This window comes from Anolis sagrei, chromosome 5 (genome assembly GCF_037176765.1).
Source record: "Anolis sagrei isolate rAnoSag1 chromosome 5, rAnoSag1.mat, whole genome shotgun sequence".
In the NCBI taxonomy this organism is placed as follows: domain Eukaryota; kingdom Metazoa; phylum Chordata; class Lepidosauria; order Squamata; family Dactyloidae; genus Anolis; species Anolis sagrei.
In genome coordinates, this window is record NC_090025.1 from 172,803,338 (window position 1) to 172,819,309 (window position 15,972).

At 39.4% G+C, this 15,972-nt stretch overlaps 1 protein-coding gene across 2 annotated transcripts in view; it reads right to left on the reverse strand.

Moving 5' to 3' along the window:
- Positions 1-15,972, reverse strand: part of TRIM24 (tripartite motif containing 24) — a 43,618-nt gene that overhangs the window by 11,760 nt on the left and 15,886 nt on the right. The window contains exons 4-11 of one of the 2 annotated variants that reach the window (XM_060776855.2): positions 14,343-14,475; positions 8,023-8,139; positions 6,017-6,131; positions 3,717-3,863; positions 3,359-3,476; positions 2,321-2,604; positions 1,722-1,886; positions 374-553 (exon numbers count right to left, since the gene is read on the reverse strand). In XM_060776855.2, coding sequence (XP_060632838.2) covers positions 374-553; positions 1,722-1,886; positions 2,321-2,604; positions 3,359-3,476; positions 3,717-3,863; positions 6,017-6,131; positions 8,023-8,139; positions 14,343-14,475 — 1,259 coding nt within the window. Of the gene's footprint in view, positions 1-373; positions 554-1,721; positions 1,890-2,320; positions 2,605-3,358; positions 3,477-3,716; positions 3,864-6,016; positions 6,132-8,022; positions 8,140-14,342; positions 14,476-15,972 lie in introns of both variants that reach the window. The other variant, XM_060776854.2, reaches the window with a different exon arrangement.

Genomic DNA, 15,972 nt, shown 5'->3' on the forward strand with positions numbered 1-15,972 from the left:
AATCATACCATCATTTTTCATTATCTCTAATTCACAATCTTCTCATGTAAAACATAAAAAGTACATAATTGATAGCAATGCAGTATGTAGGTGTAACTTCATTCTAACAGTAAAACAGATGAACAGTAAGACAGATGCTGAACTGATGAGGCATGCCTAGTACGCAGAAAAGTAAATGTTTAAAAGGAGAGACTGTCAGAAAAAAAGGACAAAGGGATATCTAGATGCTGGTCCTCCATCTGCTAGAAGTAATGCCCTTCAAATGTTCTCTGGTTTTATTGGAAAGCTTTCATGTTCCATATCATTCAAGACATCACATATTTCATGAGAAGCAACCAACATATAATGAGATATGAAACATAGTAGATCTTACATCAGGAAGAGAAGGAAGTGTATAAGAACCACTCATTGTTGACGCCAGATCTATCATGGTTGGTGGAAACGCCTTCCCATCAAATCCAGAAGCACTATTAATTGTGGGACTGGAAGGCGTTGATGTTGTACTGCTGGCATTAGAGGGAACAGCACCAACATGTCCACTGTTGATTTGCCACTGCAAGGGAATGACAACAGAGGTAGAGAAAAATGGTTTTTGACATATATTAGTAAATATATATCAGTAATAATATACTAATCATGCAGAAATCACTGTGTGGGTCCGGATTTTGTGATACAAATTGAATATCCCTTGTCCAAAGTGCTTGGGACCAGAAGTATTTTGTAATATATTCATACAAAGACATAATGAGAGGTCTTGGAAATGGGACCTGTCTTACCACAAAATAATGTAAGTTTCATATATAATCTTAACAATTTACTAAGGTTATGCATGAAACAGTATTTCTGTATATTGAACCATCAGATATCAAAAATTACTGTCAAGCCAACATGTGGACAATTTTGAATTTTGGAGTTCCAGATAAGGTGATCAACCTGTGCTATTTGTAATACCTCAAGTGACATAAGACTATCTGACATATTCTATGGGAGAGGAAAAAAACCAAATGAATATTCAGAATAAAATCAGTTATTGAGTCACAATGAAAACCTAAGTTCTTAGGCTATTCATTTTTTAATATATTCACTGCCTTTTTGAGGTCAAGAGAGACCAAAATTTGTTGGGAAGCCAAAACTGTAGAAATATTCTGTGAAAAGATTACAGTGGTCAAAGTTAAGCATTCCACATTAGTGAAATATGCACTTCTGTTGAAATAATAGGGCAACACATATTTTTAAATTGCTCCCTGCCAACACAGGTGTGCTTTCTCTCCAGTTTTTATTTTTGTCAAAACATTAACAATGTATATAAAAGTCTGTTCTTTGTTTACAATAGTAATTCTTCTTCTAAACCAGGCCTGCACAAGTTGCGGCCCTCCAGGTGTTTGGGCCTTCAACTAAATCATTTTTCTCCTCCTCAGACAGTATGTCTAAAACATGGATACTGATACAGATGCAAGTGTTTCTCACTGGTATTTTATAGATTGATATTAAGGACAGAAAAGTAACTTCATTATATCTCCTTTTACTATTGATTTGTTTACGTATTACTATTGGCACTGAATGTTTGCCATTGTATATTTTGTTGTAAGCTGCCCTGAGTCCCTTTGGGGAGATACGGCGGGCTATAAATAAAGTTAAATTTCATTTCATCTTACCTTCTGTTACCTCGCCCTCTCAAATGTTTTGGGAAAATTAATTATGGATGATCTCCAAAAAGATACCTGTTTAATAGCTTGCTGCGCCAAAAATGCCATCTGTAATGGATTGGGTCTTGGAATGGAGTGTGGTATATGCTGGTTCTGAGGAAACCTCATTGGCTGAGCCAGAGGGACTGGGCCATTGGGTTTGAGGTTGTTATTCTGGAAGTTAACTAGACGTGGAGGTGGCTGCTGGAAAGACAAAACAATCTTCTTAGTTAGTTGTCCATGAGTTAATTTGTTCCCCAGATCTTGAGGGAGAATTAATTAATTTTTACAGATTGAATTAGGATTCATCCTCACAACTTAAACTAACATAATCTGATATCTAACTATTTCAGAGTCTATCTATGCAGAAAGAAACTACACAGTGGTACGGAAAGTTAATCTTCTTTAGAAAGTTTATTCAATTTATAGGAACTGTGCAGAGGGCACTGAACTTTTGGAATGATAAAATGAACGCTCACAGTCAGACAAGATGATGTCACTATAATTCTTTAAAAGGCACAACTATTCATTACTATAAAATTGTGTTTAGCTGCAATTCTGTTGGCTTCAGCTTTCACTTCTGAACAAAGTACAAGGAGCTAAGTGTTTTCTACTCTGAATTTACCCTAATTTACCTGAGGAAGAGGAGGTGGTGGTGGTGGAGGAGGAGTTTGGTGCATGGGCCCTGCAATTCTAGGATTTGGGAGCCCCACAGGACCTGCCCTCCGTTGAGCTTGCTGCCTCTGAGCAAGGACCTGCTGCTGCATGTGCTGAAGTCGCAGTTGGGCTAAACTGATCTGTGTTGGGAACTTGGATAGTTGATTTGAAGGTAAGCCACTTTGTGGCTGTATGTTTGGTTCCATCACAGGGCTTTTAGGCATGTGTGGTGGGATCTCATTATCTTCAATTACCAAAGAACCTGGATAAAAATAATTATATTTACAAGTTAGAGTTTTACTATGTATACCTCTGTTATGTATACCTCTGTCTTCCACAAGGTAATGTCCTTTGATGATAATCTGTGTCACTGACAAATGTCAGCATTCAGTACATCTGTTAATTGGGAGCTAGGTTGTTTAGGTACGGTATGTTTTCACTCAGTTGTCTAGACTAAAACAGAAGTTGTCAGATAATGGCTAGAAATGGACAAGTAATGTAATGTCTGTTAAATTTAAAAAATGGCAAGTATGAAATACTTGCTAAAACACACAATTAATCTGCCATTTCAATAAACTGATGGCATATTCACTATGAAAAATATCCTACACAAGTGTCACTTTTCTATATGAAATTCCGTATGTCCTCCCAATATACGTTCTCATGTGACAAACACACTTGTCCAATTCCATTTCCAAATACAATCAACTGGGCTTCTTGCCACATGCACATAGAGTGAAGCAGATGCATATATACAAACACAAAGACACATTGCCAGACTCAGAAGTGATATGTCCATGTCGGAATTCACGAACAGAGGCTTCTATGAACAAATGTCACAGGCAATAAAAAGAATACTAATACAAAACTCATAATTCTAAAGTGGGGAGTTCAGGAAAAGACACAACCTCTAACCACCCTGACCACCCAAAAATTATTCATGAAAACAATTAATTTAGAAAGCAACTTCAACAATTCCTGCCACTAAGAAGGTAGAAATGAGAAATGCAACATACCTAAATTGAAGATATTTTGTGCCCAAAAACCAGGATCACAGTGAAACTGAATAGTGGCATTAGACACTGGTAAGGCATCGCACCGTGCTCTAAGGAGATATCGTAAACGATATGTAATCTACAAGAAATTAAGAATGTCATATTAAATTAAAATTTAAGCATTTTTCTGTAGGCTACTGCATCCTGTTAGTTAAATACAGAAAGGTAAATTTTGCCTATAAATCTATTTTCTAAACTTTACTAATTATCAATAAAAATTCCTAGCAATGTTTTATTAGTGCCAGTATTTTATAGCAATGACACCTCAATCAATTCACTGCGAATATGGCTTAAAAGTGCAATAGATCTCTATCCATACCAGGCGTTTGCTGTACAGTAATGCTGTGCTGCTACCACTGGAGACTGCCCATTTGGAAAAATTCATGACATGTTCCAGTTGCTTTGAAAGACCTGCCACTTCCTGTTGCTGCTGCAGAAGCTTTGCTCGGTGTTCTTTGGCTAGACACTGCAAGGAATAATGAACAGATGAATACACATGAGATTTCTCTCAATCTCTTGCAGATTAAACAACTTTACTTCATTTTTCACAGAAGGTTCATGAAGAGACACTAGCTCGTTCCTCTGCTTGTGTACATTAAGGCAGTCTCTTCAGGTAGTCATTCACAAGAGGGTCTTGTGACTTTTATACCTTCTTAACATACAAACGCTGCATTTTATCCAAATTTTTGCATCTTTTCAGTCAAAGACCTTTTGTTTTTCTGTTTCATAATCAAGTTTAAATGATCAACTTATATGGCCCTAATAACACAAAATGCATGATGAAAGCTAAGCTGAAAGCAATCCATTATAATAGAAATGTTAACTGGGGCATTCTTCCTTTCTAATTAAGATAAATTCAAGTTCTGGTGCACACTTACTATGAGTGAAATTAGCTTGTTTGGTTGCATCACACAGATAAGATTATAGTTAAAGAGTAACGTAACAATCAATGATAAAAAGCAAGGGTAGATATACCCGAAATGACAATCTGACTTTGAAATAATACATTATAAAATATTTTAATGTATCTTGAATAATTTCTAATGATGCCCTATTAAATTACTATACCAGGCCCACTGAAATGTTTCTTCATTATCTTGGTTTCTACCTTTGGTGGGACCAGAAATTGACAGGGAAATGAGTGTGATTCTCTTGGGACAAAAAGTATAAAATATTTTATTTGCTAGATCTCTAACTTTAATCACTGCCTTTAAATGCAGCGCTGGGTCAAGAAAGAGAGCAAATTACCTGCAGGTGGAAACCTAACCTGCAGAAGAATCATAGCAGTAACTAGTCTGGCAAATGGGTTTTGTTAAAGGAAATTCTCAAAGATGAAGGAAATGTTATGTAGTAAGAGCTGATTCTAGACTTCACGGGAAAGAAAAATATTAAATTATGATTGTTATATATTGAAAAGCCAGATACACTGAAATGATTATTTTTCTAGGGACCAATAGCATCATTCAGATACACCATGGAGGCGTTACCAAGATTGGAGGAAATCCTAGATTTACAGAGGTTTTTTGAAAAGTTTCTTCACACACACACACCACACACACACACACACACACCCAGCAAACAGTGGTCACAAAATACTAAGATTACACTAGATATTTACATCCTTGTGTTGGGGGAAGGGGCAAAGAGCCAAACAGCATAAAATTAACTGGGAAAAGGTCATGGACGGCTAGAATGCTGAATAGAGCATTCCACATTGTAGCATCTTGTTACAGATCCCATGGGTTCTTAATTTGAATTTCAAGTAGTCACAAAATAAGGACATGACCAATATAAAAGGGAAAAAAAATTGCTTCAATCTTGAATTATACAATTAAAAGCTGAAGACAGAAAAAGGAAATAAACAACCACGCAATACTTCTTCAATAAAGTGCTTCCCATACAAATGTTTGATAAGTCAAAACATTTTTTTTTTGGTGTTTGTCAGGAGTGACTTGAGAAACTGGTCGCTTCTGGTGTGAGAGAATTGGCTGTCTGCAAGGATGTTGCTCAGGGGACACCAGAATGTTTGACCATCCAATGTAACCCGCATGGGAAGCTGGAGCTGACAGATGGGAGCTCACCGGATTCGAACCGCCAACCTTTCAGTCAGCAGTCCTGCCAGCACAAGGGTTTAACCCACTGTGCCACCGATATTATATAATTTCTAAATATTGATAGGCTGTGGAATGACCTGCCAGAAGAACGCAGACAGCTAAATGAACTATCGGAATTTCAAAACAATGTAAAAGCCTTTCTCTTCTGGCAGGCCTACCCAGCCAGTCTTTAAGCATGAATTTTAAAAGCGTGTCCCTTGTTTAATCTCTGTTTAGTGTTTTTTAATATGTATTTTATATGTTTTAATATGAAGCTTTTATAGAAATACATGTTAGTATGTGTATTTGTGGTATCTTTACTATGTTTATGTGTTTTAATTATTCTGTAACCCACCTTAAGCCACAAGGAGAGGTGCCGGGTAAGGAATAAAATTATCATCATCATCACCCATATTTTAAAATATTACCAATATTTTAGCAGTACAAATGACAAAAACTAGAAAAAGTATCTCCATGGTATCAGCGAAGATTTTAAGACTACCTCGCATTCCTGTGAAAACTTTACCTCAAGCTGATGTAGCAAAGCTTTCCCCTTTTTGTTTATTTCTACCATCAATGTGAAAATAGCAACTTTAATATCCTGTTCCACCAGTTTTTGATTCCGATTAACTTCCTGGATCCTATAAAATGTGAAAAATAGAGAAATACTAATTATTATAAATAATGTGGAAAATTGGTGAAATTATCGTCCAATCTCATGAAAAGACGGGTCCTGCCTACTGACTTCAAACAGATTTTTGTATGTCTGGACTTTGATGGAAAATGGGCATTAATTGCCTCAGTATATGAAAACTATGTCTTGCCTATTGTGAATGTGAAAACTTACTTTTGTATTCTTCCAGAAGAAGTTTACAGCATGAATGAAAACAAAATTCAGCTAAAACTCAGTAAGTTCCTACACGAAAAAGCAATGATCATTTTAAAATGAAACAATTTATTAAAACACAAATGAAAATGCCTGCTTAAAACTCTAAGGTATGACATCATTTGCAAAAATAGAAGATATGCCTTTATTGACACAAACCATTAGGCTCAGCAATATTCCACAATTTAAAAATCCAAAATACAATTGACCCTCCAGTTTAAAACAACATCATTACTGTTGCTTCTCTCCTTCTACTTATGCTTGGAATCTCCTCTCCAAACATATTTGTCACTCTTTTCATTTCATAAACATCTCAAACTCTAGCTTCTCTTCCCTCCTATACCATTTTGGTTTAAAACTGATGCTCACGGAATCTCAAAAAAATGCTTGGTAATGCAAAGTATGTTTTTAACATTAGAAATTTGAGTACACCATTATTTGCATTTCCTGTCCCACTTCCCACTCATTTTCTTGCTCATCTGTTTTTAAATAATATGCTTTAGACTACCAATATCTAACTTTCATCCCTTTGCAAAGAAGAAAAAACTATCATAGCTGCTACTTATGATAGCTATATATTACCCCTCGGACTGAAATCACTGTACCTCTCAATACTAGTAGAGGTTGAATATCCCTTCTCTGAAATGCCTCGGACCAAATTCTGTACCGATTCCCCCTTTTAAAGTAAATCATTAAGGCTCTGCGCCCAGGAGAGACATTCATGACACAATAATGATTCATCACTGAGCCTGGAACCTCAGGTTTCGGCGGTGATCAGGGGAGCATTTGCACAGTTAAAACTTGTGCGCCAACTGTGCCCGTACCTTGGGAAGTCTGACTTGGCCACAGTAGTCCACGCTCTGGTTACATCCCGTATAGACTACTGCAACGCAGGGTTGCCTTTGAAGACGGTCTTCAACTAGTCCAACGAACAGCAGCCAGGTTGCTAACAGGAGCGGCACTCAGGGAGCATACAACCCCCTTATTGTGCCAGCTCCACTGGCTGCCAGTTTGCTACTGGACCTTAAACTGTTCTGGCCCAACTTACCTGTCCGAACGTGTCTCCCCTTATGAACCATTGAGGACTCTAAGATCATCTGGGGAGGCCCTGCTCTCGGTCCCGCCTTTGTCACAAGTACGTTTGCCAGGGATGAGAGATAGTGCCTTCTCAGTGGTGGCCCCTCAGCTATGGAACACCCTCCCTAGGGAGATTAGATCTGCTCCCTCCCTCTTAACGTTTTGGAGACAAGTTGAAACATGGCTGTTTGAGCAAGCGTTTACAAATGCAGAGTAGCTAAAATAGGAAATTGAACGATTTGACAATGGAACTGGACAATGCTTGATAATAATGAGACGCTAATGATGTTGTCTTTATTGCTTTTGTAGTGTTTTATATTATTTAATGTATTCATCTGTATTTTGTTTTTATATGTACTGATTTGTTGGAAACCGCCGATTGGCTGAGAAAGGCGGTATACAAATACAGTAAATAAATAAATAAATAATAACTAAAAAGACAAAACATGACAAACATAGAACTTCTTCTAATCTTAAAACTATTTTAGGAAATCAACAACCCAGAAAAATAAGTAAAGATTTTATATATATAAAAAACATATTTTTCTCTTGTAGAATTAGTAAAATACCTGTTTTGAATTTGCTCCCCCGTGTATTTTATATACTTGCTTTTCTCCATCAGTTTTGTAACAAGTGTATCAATTATTACTTTTTGATTCTGAAAGGCTTCTTCTATAAACTGGTATCTACAATGGAAAAAACAAATATTTTATGAAAGCAGTAAACATTTTTCACTTCTTTAATAAACCAAAGAAGGCAACAAAACTAAAGAAAAATTTTCCTTCTCCCAGAAAAACATGGCACAAGTAGCCTACCCTAACCTCAATGTCATGATCTCTAGCTCATACCACACAACTGACACAAACCACATGGCCATGGGACACTGGGCCAAAAGAAAATGCAGAACAAATGGACCAGCCATAAAACACAATTGCCCCAAGGTGAGGGAGAACAGGACTTTGATATGGGAAGGGCTTTGATATGGGAAAGGCAGCTTTGATATGGGAAGGGCTTTGATTTGGGAAAGGCGCCAGGATTCCTGAATGAGTGGTTTATGGTATTGTAGCTAGTACTATATAGGAGGCTAGTAGTTGAAACTCTTGTATTCCGAGCAATAAACATGTTGATATCTACTCCACTTGTGATTCTCTGTGTGATCCTTCATAGGAGATTTTTCCAGAGCCACACAGCTTGGAAGAGAGATACTTGACAATTTGTTTGGAATCACTCACTCTCTCTAGCTCGGCAAGTGACGCCGAGTCAGCTGCAGATTCTTCACAGCACCTGGCCAAGGACAGGGTGAGAGTATGGCCCTCCCCATGCCACAGGGAGCCCAGAAATGCAGGAGATGAGGCAAGAATTGGCGTAAGTAAAGAAACGGCACCATTCCTTGCTCATGAGACAAGACGGCAGCCTTAGGAGTCAGGATGCTAGCCCCGGCCTTCCAGCGGCTGCTCCTTCCCCTCCGTAGGTCCCCCGGCCTCTCGACAGCAGCCCCTTCCCCCCACCGGCAGAAGACTGAGGGATGACTCCTCAGACAGCGAAGAGCTCTCGGGAAATGAGGATTGCCTGGAGTAATGCGCATCGACATCTAGGCAGCAGGAAAGTGGCGCGCCAAAGCAGGAAAGACCCTTCTCCAAGCCAGCCAGCAAGGAAGGGGCACTTCAAAACAGTGGTGAGTGGCACCGACTCTCCTTTCTGGCTGAGAGTGCGGCTGCCTAAGGAGGGGACTGGAAGAGACTTGATAGTAAATGCAATCTTGGACTCAGGGTGCACAAAATCTATAACGAAGCCTGAGACAGCTGCTAGAATGGGATTGGGCAAGGTAAAACTCTGCTCCCCAATAACGTTTGTGCAGATGGATGGGAGCAAGATGAAGGCGGGGGGGACACTCTGCAAATATAAAACCAAATGTGTTTTCCTGGGGGTGGGAGAACATCGGGAGTCTATCTCTTTTATCATTGCACCCACTGCCAGATTTTCCTTAGTCCTGGGTTTAGATTGGCTGAAACTTCACAATCCCATGGTGAAATGGAGGGAGGGGGAAATATATTTCACAGACCCTGCTTGTGAGGCTCACAAAGGTGAGCCTATGGTAGACTTGAAGGCAAGAGAGCAGGGAGGGGCTGCTACCGGATGCCACACAATCACTCCTTCATGACCGAGGGGAGAGGGAGGGAGCACGCAGGCAACAGAACCCATTGTCGCAGCCTCAGGAAGCCCACACACCGCCGCAGGGGAAGGTGGCCTGGAAGGGCCTGCAACACAGAACAGTGCTCTCACCCCTCAAACACTGGGGGGAGTGGGAGGCAGCATCCCACAGACATCAGAACACATGATAGAATCAGAGAGGCCGCAAATCCCCCCAGAATATGCAGACTTAGCAGAGGTCTTTGATGAGAAGGAGAGTGACAAACTGCCTCCTCACCGAGACACAGACTGTGCCATAGAAATCTTGCCCAATGCCTAAACAGTGAATGTATCCCATGACCCCCAAAGAGAGGGCCGCACTGAAAGAATTCCTAGACAAGAATTTGGCTAGGGGCTTCATTCAACTCTCCATGTCACCCTTAGGCGCACCAGTCTTCCTCGGGGAAAAAAAGGATCATTCACTATGGCTGGTGACTGATTACAAAAATTTTAATGCAGTCAGCGCTACTCAGGCTTACCCCCTCCCCTTGATTAAGGACATGCTAGCAGAACTTAGCACAGGCAAGATCTTCACCAAATTGGACTTGAGAGAAGCATTCCATAGGTGAGAATAAGGGGGGGGGGGGATCAGTACAAAACAGCGATAAACACTGTATTAGGAAAATATGAATTTGAAGCAATGAGGTTTGGTTTAAAAAATGGATCGCCAGTGTTCCAAAATTTCATCAATGAAGTGCTAAGGCAACACCTTGGCAAAGATGTACTCTGTTACCTGGATGACGTCCTCATATTCACACAGGCCCTGCACTCACATGTGCAGCTAGTCAGGGAAGTCCTCAAAAAACTGCTTGCCAATCAACTGTATGTCAAACTGTCAAAGTGTGCCTTCCACCAGGACAAACTGGACTACCTAGGGTACAGAATATCAGCACAGGGCATTGAGATGGATCCCAACAAAGGAGAGGCAATAGAGGGGTGAGAACCTCCCAGAACCAGGAGATAGCTACAAAGCTTCCTGGGATTTGCAAACTTTTATAGGCAATTCATTCCCAACTTTGCCCAAATAGCCTTACCCCTCACTGACATGCTCAAAACAAAGAGAAAGGGAGTGGGGAGACAAACGGAAAGCAAACCCAAGCCAGGCACCAAATTGCCTTGGAGCAAGGAAGCCCAAGAGGCTTTCGAGATGCTAAAACACCTCATGAGCTCTGAAACACCCAACACCCTTTTGTTATGCAAGTGGATGCCAGCAACGCGGCCACGGGGGCAGTGTTGCTACAGAAAGACGACAAAGGTATCCTGCGCCCATGTAGTTACCTGTCAAAGAAATTTAATGGAACAGAAATACACTGGCCAATCTGGGAGAAGGAAGCAGCAGCCGTCAAATTTGCTTTAGAAGCCTGGCGGCATTTTTTTTTGAAGCCCCCCCCCCCCCCCCCACACACACAAATTTGTAGTGTACACTGATCACAGGAACCTGGAAGCACTCCAAACGGCACACAAAATGACCCCAAAGCAATTGAGGTGAGCCAAATCTTCTCCAGATTCGACTTTAAGCTAAAATACCTTCCAGGGAAGGAGAGCTTCCTAGCTGACAGCTTATCCAGGTTGTCACAGCACAATGCAGGCAAACAAGACACAAGGGACAATCTTTACGCGTACCCAACTAGGCATGAGTGTGTTCACTAGAAGCCAGGCAAGCAAAGAGAGGCCAGAACTGGAGGCCATGCCACCCCCAGGCGTGGAGGTTAGCGATCAGTGGCTCAGGGAACACCATAACGAATTGAGGTACCGGGACAGGGTGTGGCTGAAAGGCAACAAAATCTATGTCCCAGGGGATCAAAGAAAGCAGGCCCTTCGGGATCACCATGACCACAAAACAGCAGGACGCTTTGGATTTGTAAAAACTCTGCATTTGCTGAGGAAGAAACATTGGTAGCCATTCATGCGAAAGGATGTGAAAGCATATGTTCACCAGTGCCCTGTCTGCGCCACAGCAAAGGGCTTGGAGGCAAACCATCAGGTTTCCTGCGCCCACTGGAGACCCCCAGAGCCCCCTGGGAACATATCAGCATGGATTTCATTGTAGATATCCCCCCTAACTGTGGGAAAACCACAATTTGGGTAGTAGTAGACCTGTTCTCTAAACAAGCCCATTTCATTCAATGCAGAAGCATGCTTAACGCAGAGCAACTGGCACAGATGTACATTGAAAATTACTACAAGTACCATGGGGCTTATAACGAACCGTGCGGAAAAGTATGAAACTTTATTTGATACTAAAAATCCCAACGCTGCTTCATCAAATTATAACGATCACACAGCAGCCTATCAAATTATAACAATGACACCACTACAGATTAGCTCACCAAAAATATAGAGGGAGAATAGTTGTTGAACCAACTGTATATTTACAAGCTAGGAATTGGGAACCACTGAAACTGTGAGACTTAAAAGAATTATTTAAAAGGTTTCCTCTGCCACCGTATTACTAATGAACAGGCGAAGGTACTATTGAGAGGTTGTTCAGTAACACATTCTGTGTTAACTCTAGTTTTCTTAGAGGCTGGTAAAATGCTAACTTAAATAACACTTTTACCACAAAGGTATTCACAATGAGGCTGGTATAAGTTGGTAAAAATAACAAGAACCTTTATTGAACAGACTTAGATATTTCAGGTACAAATGCTTGATGGTTCACTTCCCTCCCAGTGAATCTGAGTGGGTAAAGGAAGCTGACATACATGCACCCGCCCTCATTGAAAGGTTTCACACACAATACCCAGAGAAACCCCCTAACCACAGAGGGGGGGGGACTGCTTTGGGAGGGGGCGTGAAGTCATGATCTCTAGCTCATGCCATACAACTGACACAAAACTTATCATCTCATTCTCATGGGCATCTTTGGAATCAATTAGACATATATTAGCATCAAAGCCTACCATGTACCAGCCTACTGCTTAAACTTTGTCAGAGCATGCTTCTTGTATTCCGAACAATAAACGTGTTGATATCTACTCCACTTGTGATTCTCTGTGTGATCCTTCATAGGAGATTTCTCCAGAGCCACACAGCTTGGAAGAGAGATACCTGATACTCATATAATAAGCAAACAAGAAACATGTGCAGGTAGTTTGCTTAACCCCACCCTGATAAAAGAACATGCATTCCCACTGAAATGAACCTGGGCTCATCCATCATTTAGAAAAGGACTGCTGTTCCAACATCTACTTTTCCCTTCTTGCCCCTTTCTTTCTGTATCATGAGCTCATAGGCCAGATCTTCTCCCCAATTACTATACAGCACTTACCAATGCTGAAGAAGACTGTATTATTATTTGGTTTTTAGCTTGCTTTTGTTGTGTGCCTTCAAGTCATTTATGATCTATAGCACACATATCAAACGAAAAGTCCGCAGGCCCAATTCGGTCCAGCACATCATTTTATGTGGCTTATGAGGCTTCCAATGCCAGAGCAACATAGTTATATTTATACAGGCTTACAATTACAAATGGCCTATTAAAGGCAACCATAAGGCTCATGTGGCCCACAGTGAAAAAGAGTTTGACTTCCTTGATCTATAACAAAACTATTGTGGGATTTTCTTAACGTAATTCAATTAGAGGCAGTTTGCCCCCTGAGGCCGAGAGTGTGTGAATTGCCCATGGTCATCCAATGGGTTTCCATGGCTGATTAGGTATTCAAACCCTGCTTCAATATTCAAACCACTTTCAGTTTAAAGTCAGTAAAAATGTGCATCATCTTATATTTAGAAAATATGTGATGTACATTACTAGTTACAGCCAACGGATCTCACTTTTAAAACTGAAGCATGCTCTGACAAAGTTTAAGCAGTAGGTTGGTACATGGGAGGCTTTGATGCTAATATATGTCTAATTGATTCCAAAGATGCCCATGAGAATGAATGATAAGTTTTCCCTCTGACTGCAGACACTGTTGCTATGAAGAGTGACATACATACAATTGCTTGGAGTGACTTCTATAAGAGATCCTGCCTAAGGTGGAAGGCTCACTTTTTCAGAGGCTGTGTTGTAAAGCTTTTGCAGATAGAACATTTATGGACAGTATGTTCCTCTCCCAAAGAGAATGAGGAGACTGTATGCCAACACATGGAGTAGTTTTAAAAAAGGGAAGTAGAGAGTATAAGGGGGTGTGGGGGAAATGATTCTAAAAATAGAATAGTAGGGAATTGACAGGAGTTTGAAGGAAAAAGAGAAATATCAGAATAGAGAAAAGAAACTAGTCAACAATAGAACTACATAAATTACACATTTGGCAGGTGGAAATAAACTAAGAGGATAGTGGTTCAGTGGGCTAGGACTTGTGTGTTATTTAGAAGGGTACAGAGTTCTCACCAACCCACTTGGTTCTAGAACATTATGATAGAATCTCTGAACAGAAACAAAAACAATTTCTGTGACATCACAAAAACATGTATTCATTCATATCGGTAAAGAGGTAAACCTACAATGGTACAGATGCAAGCAAAACAGTTTATTTAAAAAGTCAAATGACACTTGTATTTTAAAAAACTAGAAAAAAAGATCAAACTACCCTGAGAAACTGTAACAGGTTGTCATTGCCCTTTGTGAGATAGCCTATCACTTGAAAATGCATCATGTGAGATTACTGAGATACTTATTTTCTTGTAATAAATTACTCTTTGCCTAACTACTAGTCTCCCTTTTATTTTAATCCCATGCAGTTTATTTTAATACCTGTGCTCTTTATGTTCCAACAACTGGCAATCTCGACACGTCAGCTTGTCACATGTTTCACAATAGAGCTTCAGCTGCTCCTTTTTGTGATAAGGGCAGAACACAGGTCTCTGACTAGTTACACCAACAGCCTCTATAAAGCAAAAAAAAAAATCAACTTATTGGCTTTCGCTGCCATGGACCATCAAGACCTAAACTCAAGATTTAAAATGTTGAAGTGTACCAAATTTTTATTTAAACATAATCAAATCTCTTCAAATTTGGAAAGAAGGGACAATGCACGCATTCTTATTACATTTTTATTGGAATTATTCCAACCAAATAATGATGTTAATATACTCCAGCTGCCATTTCAGAGCACCATCAGTGGCTATTTCTATGAACTTTTATTCTTGTGCTGTTGTGAGTCCCTTTAGTTCATACACATTAACAGAAAATGGATCACTAATCTAGCTTTTGCTTGCATCAGGAAATTATTCATAAAAGGTATCATACAGTAAGTGATGTGTCATTCTCAGACAACCAAGATAATCTGTGAAGTTTGGAAATGTCTCAGTTTCAGTTCCATAAACAATGATGGCACAATTCAAACTTTTTCATCATTGCATAAAATTGTCTTCAACTTTAAAAAAATGTGAACCTTTTCTCTTTGAAGGCTGAATGAAGATCTCAGCCAAATATGCTAATTTTACTAACCAGGAAAAATCTGTCAAAGGCTCACTGAGATGAAATTACTGTCCCATGTCTCTCAATTTCCCAAAACAAGACCAGGTTTACATTCAAAAGAGTTTTCTAAAATACTACTACATCTAGTGTAAATTAAAAACATTACATGTAATACAGAAGGGATCCGATCTTTTAAAGCTGGAGAACAGATTTAGCAGATTTTCCACGTTGACTCGGTTTAACTGGCCAGCAGGAGAGTCTCAAGTATAAGTATTTGGCAAATACTGAGCAGATTTGAGTGATCCCACAAGAACAAATGATGACTAAACAAAAACCAAAGTGGCTGAAGCAATGCTGGATAGTATCAAGGTTTTCAGTTGACTAGACGTATTTGTTTTCTAAATGCAAAATTCTCAGAAGGAATTAAACATTTAAAAAGGATTACTCCATTTTTCCACTCTAAATTTTGTGTAACATTTAAAATACAAGAATGGAACCAATAATCAAGTTGTGCAATCTAGCAATATTATTTTGTAGTAGCAAATTCAGGTTTGCTCCAGTCAAAATGTATTTTACAAACACTAATTAAAAATAGGATAGTATTTTAAATATTTTAACTTTTTAAAATAATGTTAACCATTTTTGTTTAATCCTATTTTAATATTATATGCTGGAGATTTAAAACTATATTGTTTGTTAATTGTTGTGACCCACTTTTTTCTCAATTACAGAGATAAAAGCATAATATAAATAAATAAAATAAAATAATTACAAATATGTTGCAAGGAATACAAGTATGACACAAGCTCTCTCACGACCCCTCTTTCCAATAGACAAAGAATTCTCAGGTCTAATCGAGATGTTCCATTTAACTCTCACAGTTAATACCCACTGAAACATATCATTGCTTCTTTTAGCTTTTCCAATACTGGACCAAACTCAGCTATTACTAGTCTACTCCAAA